Source organism: Bufo gargarizans, chromosome 1 (assembly GCF_014858855.1).
Source record: "Bufo gargarizans isolate SCDJY-AF-19 chromosome 1, ASM1485885v1, whole genome shotgun sequence".
NCBI classification, from domain to species: Eukaryota; Metazoa; Chordata; class Amphibia; order Anura; family Bufonidae; genus Bufo; species Bufo gargarizans.
The window spans coordinates 473,038,527-473,054,100 of NC_058080.1; the positions used below are offsets into that span (position 1 = coordinate 473,038,527).

A 15,574-nucleotide genomic window follows, 5' to 3' on the forward strand; every position below is an offset into this window, starting at 1 on the left:
ATGCAGCTGCCAGACACCAAAATCTCGTTCTGTTATGAACTTGCTTAGTCGGATGCTTGCTGGGGGAAGGGTGAGATTTTTTATTACTATGTTTTTAGATACAGTACCTTTAGTTTTTGTGCCTCTTTTTCCAGAATTTAGAGTCCTAGACCATTTGTTATGATTGAGTGCATCCTAGGATTTCTAGTTGCTCATGCTTATTGTTGTCTGTATTGGACAGCTGTAGCTATATGTAACTTAAAACTTAGGCCTCTTTCACACGGGCATTATGTTTTTGGCCCGGATATGATGCGGGTGCATCGCGGGAAAATGCACGATTTTTCCGCACGAGTGCAAAACATTTTAATGCGTTTTGCACGCTCGTGGGAAAAATCTGCATGTTTGGCACCCGAACTTCTTCACAGAAGTTCGGGTTTGGGTTAGGTGTTGTGTAGATTGTATTATTTTCCCTTATAACATGGTTATAAGGGAAAATAATAGCATTCTGAATACAGAATGCTTAGTACAATAGGGCTGGAGGGGTTAAAAATAAATAAAATAAAAATAATTTAACTCACCTCATCCACTTGTTCGCGCAGCCCGGCTTCTCTTCTGTCTTCTTCTTTGAGGAATAGGACCTTTGATGGCGTCACTGCGCTCATCACATGGTCGAATTGCAAAATTGTTAAAGACAGCACAAATATCCAAGCAGGTTCAAAGGGTATTTAAAACAAAATAAATAGCAAACCAACATTTGTCTCTTATACATACATGGACCTATACAGATCTTCTAGAATTTCCAAATGTTTAGGAGCCCGTATATTAGCTAAGAGAGAGAGTCACTGCAAGCAGCAGCTCTTGCTTTGTTGGAGCTTGTTCATGTATTATATGGATTGGCATTCATTTCACTGCAGGGGAAATATATGATCAGGAATGGTTTATAAAGTTTGACCAATGATGATAAGTTAATATAAAAAGATGACAACCCCTTTAATAGGTGTGACTAATGATTTATCCAATTTGTGGTCTGTAAACTACAGATCTGAAAAATACAGATACCACCTGTGTGCCATCTGCAATTTTTGAGGACCTGTTGACTCCAATAGGTCTGTGGACTGCATTTTTTGGGACCAGAATAGGACATGTTCTATATTTTGCAAAACAGACATATGGACACAGACAGCACACATGTGAAAAGCCATTGGAAATGCATAGCACAGGTAGTGCAATATATAAGGAATAGGTCAAGTTCCTAGCTGTCAAATACAGCCAGAGAAGACCGAAGCAGTGTATAACTGTTCCTTCTGTACTGTGGCTTATACAGTACTCAATGAGAAATGTGCAGCTGATACAACCAGTGGCAGTGCTCCCAGAAGTGTTTTAAAAAGGACCTGTCACCTCTCCTGACATTGTCTGTTTTACTCCCCATACAATAACGAGTCTGGAGGATCTTTTCATATAACTCTATGTTGTACCGTTCCTCTATTATTTTTACTAAATGTTTATAAATGTATCTGCAACAGGTTGTTAACAGTTAGGGCTTGTGCCTGTGCATAGCTTGACGTTCTCCAACTAGTGCTTCCAGTGGAACAGCAGAAGCTTCAGGTGCGTGACTGTTCCAAGTGGGTTGCTCTTCTAACCAGCCAAGCTCTGGCTGGTTGTCATATCAGTACTAGCATTTTAAGAGATTAGGCTTCTACTGATTCTCCTGGCTTTGACTCCTCTGCTTGTTGGTGGATTAACCCTTTGTCTACGGCTTTGACTCTGGCTTGTTCTCTCCTGCCATTCTTGGCAACTGATAGGATTTCTGCCTGTGAGCTCGCATTTGTTTTTGCTGTTTTACTCCACAGACATAATTTGGGTCCATAGCAGCCAAATCCAACCAGCCCTTATGGTGGGCTGTGGTGAACACCTACAGTATGTGCAGTCTTAGATCTAGTATCCAAAGTGGTGAAAAAAGATAGGTACAGATGTAGTCGGCATTATTTTGACCCCAGCTGTGCTAGGACTCTCACTTTAACAGGATTTGTTATATTACTGTGATTTTGTCTTTTTTGCATTAATGCTAAAAAAAAATTCCATAGCAATACGTTAGGGTCAGTAAACTACCACAAAGTTGCTAAAAAATGCTTGTTTCCTTTGGTCGTTTTACTCTGGTTGTTAAGGTGTTAATGTGCCGTGTAGCTTTTCCTTCACAAAGCAAAGATGCAGTGAAGCAGTTTCATAAGCCCTTTTCACTCTGTGCCAGTCTATAAAGGGCTTTTAAAAGAAAATTGTACGACTGAAATGGAAAGATAATTTTAGATAACAGAATGTAACTGGCAGATGCTAATTCCTTTATCTTTAATACCAACTTCATGATGGAATGTCAAGCTGATCAATTTAGGATTATGCCATAGACTCTTTCACCTTATAACGTTCTATTATTGATTTAAAAATAATTTTGCTTATCTGAACATCATCTCTCACATTCTGTAAAATACATCTTGTTTCGACCTTAATATTAAATAGGCTTAATATTCCTCTTAAGGGAGTTCTGTAGTTAATAACTACATTTCCAAATGCTACATAATAAATTGTAATATAATAATCTAATATATAAAGCTGAGTTTGTTTGTGTGTATGTCCGCCAAAGGAATCTGCACCGTCGCATTTACAGTCACGAAATCTGGCACACAGGTACATCAGGTGTCTGGGAAGGTTTTAGAGCAGGTCTCAGCTCTCTAGGACGTACCATTCCCGAGATTGGCATTAGCCAATAGAAGCTTGGTCACATGATCCTTATCGGCCAATAGAAGCTCGCAGATCCTTCAGCCTCCCCATACACAGTTTTACTCCATGTTTCCATAACAACCCAGCCATTTATCTTCATTGCTATAGATGGGCTTTAAAGCAAATCTGTCACCAGCATAATTGCTATTAAGTAAAGCCATGGCCTAATAGCACTTAGTACCTTATTTCAGGATGTGCCTTTGTTCTAGCAATAAATGTTTTATCCTCTAAAAATCCAGTTTATTTGGTATGCAAATGAACCAGTAAGGTGCCCAGACATGCCCCCTGCCACAAAGTGTCCACCTTCAACCCCCCCCAGGTCCCGCTAAGCCATGCCCCTGATCTAATTAGGCCACGCCCCCACACACTCCTGAGCTGATGGGGATTGAAAAAATGAAGGTAAAAATCAACTTCTGTTAGTTGCAGGGGTGGGAGGAAGGTTGACTTTCTCCCTGCAGCGCACACTCAGACAGAACAGTGCTGCTGTCTTAGAGTGAGCTGTTCAAAATGACACTCCTCCGATCCAGTTAGGCCACACACCCATCCCACTCTTCAGCTGACTGAGATTAAAAAAATTAAGTTAAAAATCAACTTCTAGGTCCCGCTAAGCCATGTCCGAATCTGGTTAGGCCACGCCCCCTCCACTTCTCAGCCGACAGGGATTGAAAAATGAAGGTAAAAATCAACTGCAGAGGTGGGAGGGAGGGTAACTTTCTCTCTGCAGCTCACACTCAGACAGTACAGTCCGTGGTGTATTGAAGATCCGCAAATTGCAGATCCGCAACACCCGTCCGGCACCCCCATAGAACTGTCTACTCTTGTCCACAATTGCGGACAAGAAAAGGACATGTTCTATTTTTTTGCGAAGCCGCAGCCCGGAAGTTCGGGGCCGAAGCCCGGAAGTTCAGGGCTGCGCTCCGGAAATGCAGATACGGAGAGTGCATAGTGTGCTCTCTGCATCCATTCCTGCCCTATTGAGAATGAATTGGTCCGCAACCGTTCCTGACATTGCGGAACGGATGCAGACCCATTTGCGGAGGTGTGGATGGACCCTTAGAGTGAGCTGTTCAAAAGGACATGCCCCTGATCCAGTAAAGGGCACTGTTAAGGGGCGGGCCCCTGTGGAGGTCACTGTTAAGGGGGTGGTATGCTGTGAAAGTCATTGTTAAAGGGGAAGGCTGCTGTAAAGGTCAAAGTTAAGGGGGTCAGCTGCTGTGGAGGTCCAATTTTAAGGGACAGGGCACTGTGGGGGGGGGGGCAGTGTTAAGGGGTGGGGGGCTGTGGAGGTCATTGTTTTTGGGCCAGGGTACTGTAGATGTCATTGTTATAGTGGATAGAGTTGATATCTTTTAACGACACACACAAACATTAAATTAAATATATTAAATATGCCCAAGCAAAGCTGAGTCCTTCAGCTAGTGGAACATAAAGGTGATTGCAAATTTTACTAGATTTAATAAAAACAATATTCACTGTAATCAATACTCTATAAAGTGATTATTTGGGAACCACAATGTTTAACAAATTTATTCTACTAAGGCATGTTATAATATGCATATGATATATAAGGCTAATTGGACATTATACTACATAATGTCTTCATCTAGCTTTAGCGGTATAAAGCAATATTGCTTTCATACAGTACAATTGTATCACCTTTGGTGGGTATTATTATTATTTTTATGCATGTATTGTGGACTTTATCTTTGAGAAGTCATTATTATGTTAGCCTAGAATTACTATATAGATTAGAGGGTATGTTTCTCTTTTTGCCTTCCTGTACTTTGGGGTCTTTTATTTTTATCTTTTGCAGTATGATATTCCTTTGACCGTATACGTTGCGGAGGGTTAATTTGTATTCATTTTGGTGCATGGATTATGCCATGTTGTAGTGTGTGTGTGTGTGTGTGTATATATAAATATCCAAATCTTTGATGATCCGCATGAGCACCATCAAATCTATCATAACCAAATGGAAAGAACATGGCACAACAGCAAACCTGCCAAGATATGGCCGCCCACCAAAACTCACGGACCGGGCAAGTAGGGCATTAATCAGAGGCAGCACAGGGACCTAAGGTAACCCTGGAGGAGCTGCAGACTTCCACAGCAGAGACTGGAGTATCTGTACATAGGACGACAATAAGCCGCACGCTTCATAGAGTTGGGCTTTATGGCAGCAAAAAACTAAATGACACATTGTGAGTTTGCAAAAAGACATATGGTTGACTCCCAAAATGTATGTAGGAAGGTGCTCTGGTCTGATGAGACTAAAATTAAACTTTTCGTTGATCAAAGAAAACGCTATGTCTGGGGCAAACCCAACACATCACATCACCCAAAGAACACCATCCAGTGAAACATGGTGGTGGCAGTATCATGCTGTGGGGATGTTTTTCAGCAGCTGGGACTGGGAAACTGGTCAGAGTTGAAGGAGAGCTGGATGGTGCTAAATACAGGGATATTCTTGAGCAAAACCTGTTCCATTCTGATGCGTGATTTGAGGCTCGAACGGTGGTTCACCTTCCAGCAGGACAATGAACCCAAACACACTTCTAAAGCAACACTTGAGTGGTGTAAGGGGAAACATGTAAATGTGTTGGAATGGCCTAGTCAAAGCCGAGATCTCAATCCAATAGAAAATCTGTGGTAAGACTTAAAGATTGCTGTTCACAAGCGCAAACCATCCAACTTGAAGGAGCTGGAGCAGTTTTGCAAGGAGGAATGGGCAAAAATCCCAGTGGTAAGATGTGGCAAGCTCATAGAAACTTATCCAAAGCGATTTGGAGCTGTGATTGCCTCAAAAGGTGGCTCTACAAAGTATTGCCTTTAGAGGATGAATAGTTATGCAAATTGACTTTTTCTGTTATTTTGTCCTATTTGTTTGCTTTGCAATAAAATAAAATAAAAACATCTTCAAAGGTGTGGGCATGTTCTGTAAATTAAATTATGCAAATCCTTAAACAATCCATGTTACTTGCAATCCATGTTACAGGTTGTGAGGCACTGTGTATGTATATGTATATATATATATATATATATATATACAGTACAGACCAAAAGTTTGGACACACCTTCTCATTCAAAGAGTTTTCTTTATTTTCATGACTATGAAAATTGTAGATTCACACTGAAGGCATCAAAACTATGAATTAACACATGTGGAATTATATACATAACAAAAAAGTGTGAAACAACTGAAAATATGTCATATTCTAGGTTTTTCAAAGTAGCCACCTTTTGCTTTGATTACTGCTTTGCACACTCTTGGCATTCTCTTGATGAGCTTCAAGAGGTAGTCACCTGAAATGGTGCACACTTCACAGGTGTGCCCTGTCAGGTTTCATAAGTGGGATATCTTGCCTTATAAATGGTGTTGGGACCATCAGTTGCGTTGTGGAGAAGTCAGGTGGATACACAGCTGATAGTCCTACTGAATAGACTGTTAGAATTTGTATTATGGCAAGAAAAAAGCAGCTAAGTAAAGAAAAACGAGTGGCCATCATAACTTTAAGAAAGGAAGGTCAGTCAGTGTGAAAAATTGGGAAAACTTTGAAAGTGTCCCCAAGTGCAGTCACAAAAACCATCAAGCGCTACAAAGAAACTGCCTCACATGCGGACCGCCCCAGGAAAGGAAGACCAAGAGTCACCTCTGCTGCGGAGGATAAGTTCATCCGAGTCACTAGCCTCAGAAATCGCAGGTTAACAGCAGCTCAGATTAGAGACCAGGTCAATGCCACAAAGAGTTCTAGCAGCAGACACATCTCTAGAACAACTGTTAAGAGGAGACTGTGTGAATCAGGCCTTCATGGTAGAATAGGACAGGCAACAAGCAGAAGAGACTTGTTTGGGCTAAAGAACACAAGAAATGGACATTAGACCAGTGAAAATCTGTGCTTTGGTCTGATGAGTCCAAATTTTAGATCTTTGGTTCCAACCACCGTGTCTTTGTGCGACGCAGAAAAGGTGAGCGGATGGACTCTACATGCCTGGTTCCCACCGTGAAGCATGGAGGAGGAGGTGTGATAGTGTGGGGGTGCTTTGTTGGTGACACTGTTGGGGAATTATTCAAAATTGAAGGCATACTGAACCAGCATGGATACCACAGCATCTTGCAGCGGCATGCTATTCCATCCGGTTTGCGTTTAGTTGGACCATCATTTATTTTTCAACAGGACAATGACCCCAAACACACCTCCAGGCTGTGTAAGGGCTATTTGACCATGAAGGAGAGTGATGGAGTGCTGCACCAGATGACCTGGCCTCCACAGTCACCAGACCTGAACCCAATCGAGATGGTTTGGGGTGAGCTGGACCGCAGAGTGAAGGCAAAAGGGCCAACAAGTGCTAAGCATCTCTGGGAACTCCTTCAAGACTCTTGGAAGACCATTTAAGGTGACTACCTCTTGAAGCTCATCAAGAGAATGACAAGAGTGTGCAAAGCAGTAATCAAAGCAAAATGTGGCTACTTTGAAGAACCTAGAATATGACATATTTTCAGTTGTTTCACACTTTTTTGTTATGTATATAATTCCACATGTGCTAATTTTTGATGCCTTCAGTGTGAATCTACAATTTTCATAGTCGTGAAAATAAAGAACTCTTTGAATGAGAAGGTGTGTCCAAACGTTTGGTCTGTACTGTGTGTATATATATATATATATATATATATATATACATACATATGTGTGTCAAGCAAAAAATATTATTTATATTTGATGTGTGCTGTACCATTTAGTACTTTTAGGGGTTATAAAAATACAAATTGCATGAAATCAAGAAATAATGCAGAATTGGGACTCATAGTGATGCTTTTTAGGAGTAGAATTATTAATAAAGATGTAGTTATGAATTTAAAATAAATAGCATTTAAGTGGTGTGGAGGAAGAGACAGATTTGTGTGAAATGTAGAGACTATCCCTCTAAAAGGCCACCTGTCATTCAAAAATGAGCACACACTTGTTTTTCAAGTGACCCAAAATCCTTTTATCACAAGTACATCACTTGTTCTGCTAACAATATGCCAATGATTGTCATTTCTATCATTCGTCCCCTATTCAGTTTTCATCAGTCTGTGTGAAATGACCTTTAAACAAGTGCTGATCGACTTGTATATCATAGACTTGTATATCATAGACTTGCATATCGTAGATTGATACTCATTGTTGGACCAATATTCGACTGTGTAACAGTACTCTTTGTAAATGATCGTAGGTCAGTCCCTCTGATTAAAGGTAGTCACAAAAAGTAACTGTTTAGTATTAGGGACACTATCAATCAATAACCCCATAGCTTTTATAAATGTGGTTTGTGGACCATTTGCAATTGTTTTGTCCATGCAGCATTCTGACAGAGGAAGTATGTAAATTACCAGAGAATGTGTTATTTAGCTGGAACCGGTCATCGTGAACATGGTATGTGAGCGATAAGTAAGATGTTATAGAACAGTAGTCATATGACATACCGCCTCAAGATCAGACTGCATTTTCATGGTAATATGTTCCCTTTAAATGTGTTTGATCCTAATAGCTTCAATTTACTAACTATGAAAAACTGGAATTTGTATCAATTCACTTGTTGAAGAACTTCCTTTTAGCATATCCATAAAATATTGATGCCGTCATAACCATGAGAGTATTCTGATAATCGCCTCCAGGAAATGTCACATTGCCTCTGTTTTGCCTTGCAGAAAACTATATGTGATTTTTCTTATGCATCAACCAATACTTTCTTTTTGAACAGCATTATTATTTTTTTACCACTTACTGTACAGTATGCAGAAATGTGTCAAGTTTGTTCACTTCTACATTGGGAGAGTGCACCAAAACTTTAGTATTTACCACTAAAATAGGTTTTAGAGCTTTTAGAAAGCTGCTTACTGTAAGGGTTGTTGATGTTCAAAAATATCTTGTTAAATGTTGACTGTCATTGCCTGTCTCTTTAATCAATACATCAAATAAAGTTTACATTAAATGTTGTTTATGCCATTCACAAATAATTCAAGTCGCAGATCAATCAGCCTCTGATCTTCCCATTTACTGTAAAACTCTGGTCTTATGGTAAATCTGAAACCTTTCAGTAATGGAATGTAAAAATGCAAATATAGATTTTTTACAAAAAAAAAAAACTATTAAACTTCCTTTATGCTACATTCTTCTGTCTCCATTGGAAATTGCTGTTTCAGTCAGGGCAAGTAATATGCCTTTTGGGATATTGTGGTTTGTGAATACCGAACACTGTGCTTATACTGTAAAAATACAGCATTTATATACTAGACCAATTCTTTCCTTCTGAAGACATTGTGCCATGAGCCCCCATCTGTTTGTCTCCTAGGCTGCATATTCAGTGGCAGTAACTTTGACCCATTTCTCCTTTTAAGGGGTATTCTTATGGCATCTCAGTCATTCATGGCTGAGATCTGAATACCCATGGAATTCAATGGGATACAGCTGAGCAGGCTGTGCTACTTTGTGTCTGTCACTCTCACTCTCATGTGAGTGAAAGTTATGGAAACAGCATAGCTCACTGAAGAATGTTTAAATAGTGTTTTCCAGTTTTATGCTTAAATATTAAACCAGGAATATTAACCATTAAAGGATGACCCTTAGCCAACATTGCCTACATACCAGCTCCCTGTGGTCCCAGTCCTGCATACTGACACCCATTCCTCCATCTTCTGGTCTCTGGCTTGGTTTCTTCCAGCTGGGGAATGGACATAGCCATGTACATCATGGCAGCCAGTAATTGGCTGCAGCGGCACACATGGCCATGTCCATGCCCCAACTACCAGCAGATCCATTGTTTGAGGATTGAAATATAGACATGTTCGTGAGCATGATGCCTAATAGGACCATAAACACAAGTAAAAGATATAGAAAAACACACAGTAGTTCCCTATCTATGCTGCTTACCCAGGGCCTATAGCCGCCAGTTGGACATCAATGAAGTCCATTTTTTTGCTGTTTTACTTATGTCTATGCTACACACACAAAATCTAGATTACTTGGAGATAAGATTATATATCTCACTCATTTAATTTTGACTAATTTGTTCAAGGTAGTAATTTTAATGTTTTCAAACCAAGAATCCCATGAAAAAATACATTAATAAAAGTACCCCCAGGCTATAATGCTATACTGTATGGAACATGTTAAAATCAAAACATGAGGGTTTTGAAACATTAGATGAATATCCCACTAAAGTAATTAGCACAAACTATAAAATGGACTAAATTTTTTTCTTTCATTTTTAGGTTCAGACATTATATATCTTGATGGTAAAAGCTCCATAATGTATCGATTTTATGAAAAGTCAATGAGCACAACAAAAGATTTGATCTCTCTTAAATTTAAAACAATGCTCAGTGATGGTGTTCTGCTTCACGGAGAAGGACAAAATGGAGATCGTATTGCATTGGAGCTTATTAAAGGAAGACTTTGCTTAAGTATTCACCTAGGTAGGTATCATGCCCTGGAGTCCCACTGCTCTTACAGTAAAAAAATAAAAATAAAAATCCCATTCTGTATTGATGAAGAAACCTTCATCTACAGTAGTAGATGCCTCTTTGGTATATTTTGTTCTATGTATAAGTAGATCATTAGAGTAGATTGTTACAGAGATGTGTGTATTGACTTTTGGCACATTTATTCACAGTTGTTAGGTAATAAACTAGCATGAAACTAACCAGAAAGTTGATCATCTTTCTGACTATTACAGTGCATATAGTCCATTTATTAGTTTGGTTGCACATCTCTGAAACCATTCAAGTGCTAAAGCAAAACATGCACAATATGATGCATTATGTTATGCCTTGTGGAGACCCTTGTATGATTGTATGTTTCAAAGGATATCACAGATAAATAAACTTACCTTTGCCTTGCATTGAGCCTTTATGTTTTCCTTTAAAAATACAGTGGTCCATCAAGTCACAATATTAATTGGTTCCATACATTTGTAAAGGGGTCTAGATGGTATATATTTCTGCCTTTACAATTTGTACCTTGACAGAGAGCATATCATACTGTATATTCAGCATGTGCTTATAAAGCTCATAAACAGAATACCCATTTTTGTTTCCTTTAAGGAAATTTGCAATTTCATGCCTCCAATCCTCATGTTAATGTATTCCTGGGAAGCCTGCTAGACGACCAGCAGTGGCATTCAGTTGTCATAGAGCGCTTTGGAAGACAAGTCAATTTCACTGTTGACAGACATGTGCATCATTTCTTCATGAGAGGAGACATCTCCTATCTGGACATTGATTATGAGGTGTGTATTTTGTGCATATTAAATATGGATGAGGAACTAAATGTCATTTTACATATTCGACAAAATGAAATGACAACCATTTGTTATGTACTTACATTTAGCATCTCATTTGCAAGTGAATAAAATAAAAGGCTTAGCATTTATCTAATGTACAGTGTAGATCAGAGTTGGTTACAAAGTATCCAGCCAAGACAGATGACATGGGATCTGTTCCAGCTGCTAGTCAACAGAAAGTGTTTTTTTTTTCCATTAAAGAGGTTGACCCATGGCAACAACATATCTCCTATCTACCAGAATGGGGGCCTGTGTTCCCTGCTTGAATGCTGTGGCAGGCAGACACTATGGACTAGAGTTGAGCAGACACCTGGATGTTTGGGTTCGACGGGTTCAGCCCAACTTCACAAAAAAGTTTGGGACCCGAACTTGACCCGAACTTGACCCTGTACCCGAACCCCATTGAAGTCAATGGGGACCTGAACTTTTGAGCACTAAAATGGCTGTAAAAATGTCATGGAGAGGGCTAGAGGACTGCAAATGGCATACAAATGTGGTTAAGAGCATGACAAGTGCTCTGCAAACAAATGTGGATAAATAACAGTGATGTAATGTGAAAAGGCTTCTGGAATAAAATATGTCCATAGTTCAACATATTCCTCCTCTAAAAAAGATATTCCCCATTTCAACAAATGTGGCCAGAAAATTATTGAAGTATTTCAAACTTGTTTTTAACAATCACAGATGCAGCAAGGGCTGCAATATTAAGTATTTTACCCCAAAAGTGTTTTTTTTTTTACTAACAGAATATGACAGCTGTATATATTGCTTGAATTTCATATGTGCAGATGCAGGAAGGGCTGTAAAATTGTTTATTTTGCCCAAAAAGGGTGTTTTTAAAAACCCAGAAAATTATAGCTGTATTTCTAGCTTAAATTGCACACTGACTAATGCTGCAAAGGCACCAGATGTAGGACATTGCCAAAAAAGGGTGTTTAAAAAAAAATAAAGATTATTATTGTAGTATTTCAAGCTTGGATTTGAATGTCACAAAAGAACATATGCAGTGCTGGTGCACTGAGCTTTCATAAAATGGCCACCGCCGCCCACCTAACTAACAGACGGATAAAAGTTATTTTTCTCTGTCACTGGGCAGGGTAAAAAGATTGTGCACTGCACCCACACAACTAAATCTATGTAGATCGCCGAGTTCAATTGGAGTTCTGATTAAAGATTCTATCCTATTCTCTCCCTCACAGCAGCAGCATCCTCTCCCTACGCTAATCAGAGCAGAGTGACGTGCAGCGCTACGTGACTCCAGCTTATATAGAGGCTGGGTCACATGCTGCACTGGCCAATCACAGCCATGCCATTAATAGGCATGGCTGTGATGGCTTCTAAGGGCACACAGTTAAATGCTCGTCGATTGGCTGCTCTGCAGCCTTTCAAAAGCGCAAAAAAATCGCCGAACACTTAACCCAAACTTTTACAGAAATGTTTGGGTTCAGGTCCGGGGTCCAAAAATCATAAAGTTCAGTACAAACCCGAACTTTACAGTTCTGGTTCGCTCAACCCTACTATGGACCTGTCATTGATAGTTGAGTACAATAGTGCAGCAACCCCTGAAGACGCCTGGATAGGCGAAACATGTCGGGGGGCAGCGAGTGAATGTAGTGTTTTAATCAGCAAATAGCCGATCCTCTATCTGAACAAGAGAGGAATGATAATTAGAGTGTAATCCAGCAAGGTGGCAGAGTAGCCTGCACGCTGTGAGCGCAACAGCGTGTAACATATAAGCAGTGGACTCCTGCATAAAGGACGAACAAAATAAGCCATATAGAGGCTTTGAGCCACCTAGTGGACAAACTCATGAATTATAGATAGTATTGTGAAAACTGTAATAGGCAGGTAGGCTATGCTGACAATTTTAATGATAAGGAGATATAGAGTTCTTAGCGAATTGTTTTAATGACAAGTAATAAAAGCTATTTTTTATAAATCAGTAACACGTGTAAATCAAGGGACATTGATGGTCCTAGTGGCCAATTGTAAATAATAATTTAACAAAGTCCCAACACGTGTTAGGGAGACTTGTGTAAACTAACTTGGATTTAGTAGAGGGGGAAAACCCCTAATAATGACTCCCCAGAAATACGAATCTCAGAAAGAACGCAAGAAGGTAGAATAAGAGTAAATATGGCTAGTTTCCTGTCTAATCAGCCTGCTACAGCGGTGTATTTATCAGAAGCGAGCAGAGTGTTTTCCACCCAAAATTTACCTGTGAATACTCTAGACATAAGTCTTGCATTTAAGGAGTTGAACAAAACATACAAACAATATATACGGTCAATCTGGGAAATAACCAGTCTGGAAACTTACCTACAGCAGAACCTCGTGTACAGGGGGATTAGAATCAACATCAGACCAAATTCCCATCAGGACGATCCAGATTTTTTGAAGGGGTGGGAAGACCTACTGACTGATTGTTCCCTGCGTATGCAGACATATCTCCTAGAATATGAAAAACAATCATTAAACAAAATAGCTATACAGCTTGAAAAGGAGATTACTGAGATACAAACCTTTCGATCCAATACGGAATTTACAGACCTAGAGACCAAACTTCAAAAAAATATTGAATACTTGCAGAGTGAGGTGAAAGAAAGGAAACATCGGAAGTACAATAGGGATAAAAAGGACTTTGAAACAGGGAAGGTTTACTATAGAAATAGTCAGAGTAACTATCGTGGTAATTACAATCGTAGCGAGTATACTGACATTTCAGAGTCAGATATATCGGAACCTGAAAACTACACTTCCACGTATAAAAGAGGGAATCGCTCTAGATACAAGCGAAGAGGTAATAGTAGATCAAATTACAAACAAACCAGCAATAGAGGATATTCGCAAGACACGCAAAAATGCCCCAACACAGTACCAACAAATGTGAGTGGAATAATGGGAGTAGGCGGAGGACAGTTAGGTGTAGCACAATCTTTTTCTTACTCATCATCTGCTCAACCTACGGGGAACAGTCCAGTGGGAAATACTGGTCAGGCAGGAATCACGACACAAACACTTATGCCTCATTTTTTAGTGCCCGGCATCCAGCTGAGGGACAGAGACAAGTGGGGATATCGCCAGGGGACATAGACATTGCAGTACCCCAAGATACAATGCGAATCATCAACCTCACAGATTTCATACTCACACCAGAACATGAGGCTTTGTTGAGTAAAGGCTTGTCATTCACACCATTACCCTACTTTGATTGCTTTAGCTGGGTGAAAGATGTGAATTTATTCGCACGGAAACTAGCCCTGTATAAAGAATATAAAAATCTAGAAAAGGATCCCACGAAGTTTAGTGGCAAAGAACTAGAAGCAGTACAAATTCTAGAAGATTTACAACGGGAACATCGAGGTGAGATAGTACCATCCAGAGCACCTCATAGTACGCTAACGCCGCAATCTAGATATACACCACCGTTCACAAAGTATGGGAAAATAGATTCATTTGTGGATCTAGTTACTAAGGACCTCCAAAAAATAAGAACTAACAAAGCATCTTTGGGGTCTAACCTTACATCACAAGAGAAAAGAGCTCTAGATAGCCTGGTAAAAAATGATGACCTAGAGATTAAGCCGTCGGATAAAGGAGGAAACATAGTACTGCTTGATAAAGAGTACTATGTACGTATGGTAATGACCCTTCTTGAAGATACCAACACCTACCGACCACTTAGAGAAAATCCCACTGAGAAATTCAAACAGGAGTTGAAAATTAAGCTAAATGTAGCAAAAGAAAGAGAACTTATTACCAAAGAAGAGCTAAAGGTCCTGTATAACCCGTATCCAACTACAGCTACCTTTTACGCCATCCCCAAGGTACACAAAAAACGGGATCCTATCCCAGGTAGGCCGATAGTATCAGGCAATCAAAGCCTTTGTGAGGGAATTAGCAGATATGTAGACCAAGCTATCAGTCCATTTGTATCTAGCCTATCTTCCTACCTAAAAGACACTAAGGATACGTTGATGAAACTCCAGGGAATCCAGGTGAGTGAGTCCACTAAAATAGCGAGTCTAGACGTAGAGGCTCTCTACACTAGTATCAAGCACCATCTTGGCCTAGAAGCTATTAGATACTATCTGAACAAAAAAGGTATTCAATTCCTAGAGCACAATGAATTTGTTTTATCACTACTTGAGTTTCTGTTGACACATAATTATTTCACATTCAATGGTAAGTTTTATTTGCAGGTCACTGGGACAGCTATGGGGACAATATGTGCGCCTAGCTTTGCAAATTTATTTTTAGGATGGTGGGAGGAACAGGTAGTATTCACAGAAACTAATCAATATTACACTGATCACATACTTTATTGGGGTCATTTTATTGATGATATTTTAATTTTATGGGATGGCACTAGCACTCATTTTTTTGATTTTGTTACAGTACTAAATAACAACCAACTAGGCCTTAAATTCACAGCGGAATTAGATCAGAAGATTATTAATTTCTTGGACCTCACCATTTCCCTTGAGAGTGATGGTAGTAT

The 15,574-nt window shown here is 39.6% G+C and overlaps 1 protein-coding gene across 1 annotated transcript in view; it reads left to right on the forward strand.

Annotated features, from left to right (window-relative positions):
- Positions 1–15,574, forward strand: part of LOC122927916 (contactin-associated protein-like 4) — a 468,829-nt gene that overhangs the window by 163,127 nt on the left and 290,128 nt on the right. The window contains exons 6-7 of the mRNA XM_044280254.1: positions 10,004–10,207; positions 10,835–11,019. Of these exons, the coding sequence (XP_044136189.1) occupies positions 10,004–10,207; positions 10,835–11,019 (389 nt within the window). The remainder of the gene's footprint in view (positions 1–10,003; positions 10,208–10,834; positions 11,020–15,574) is intronic.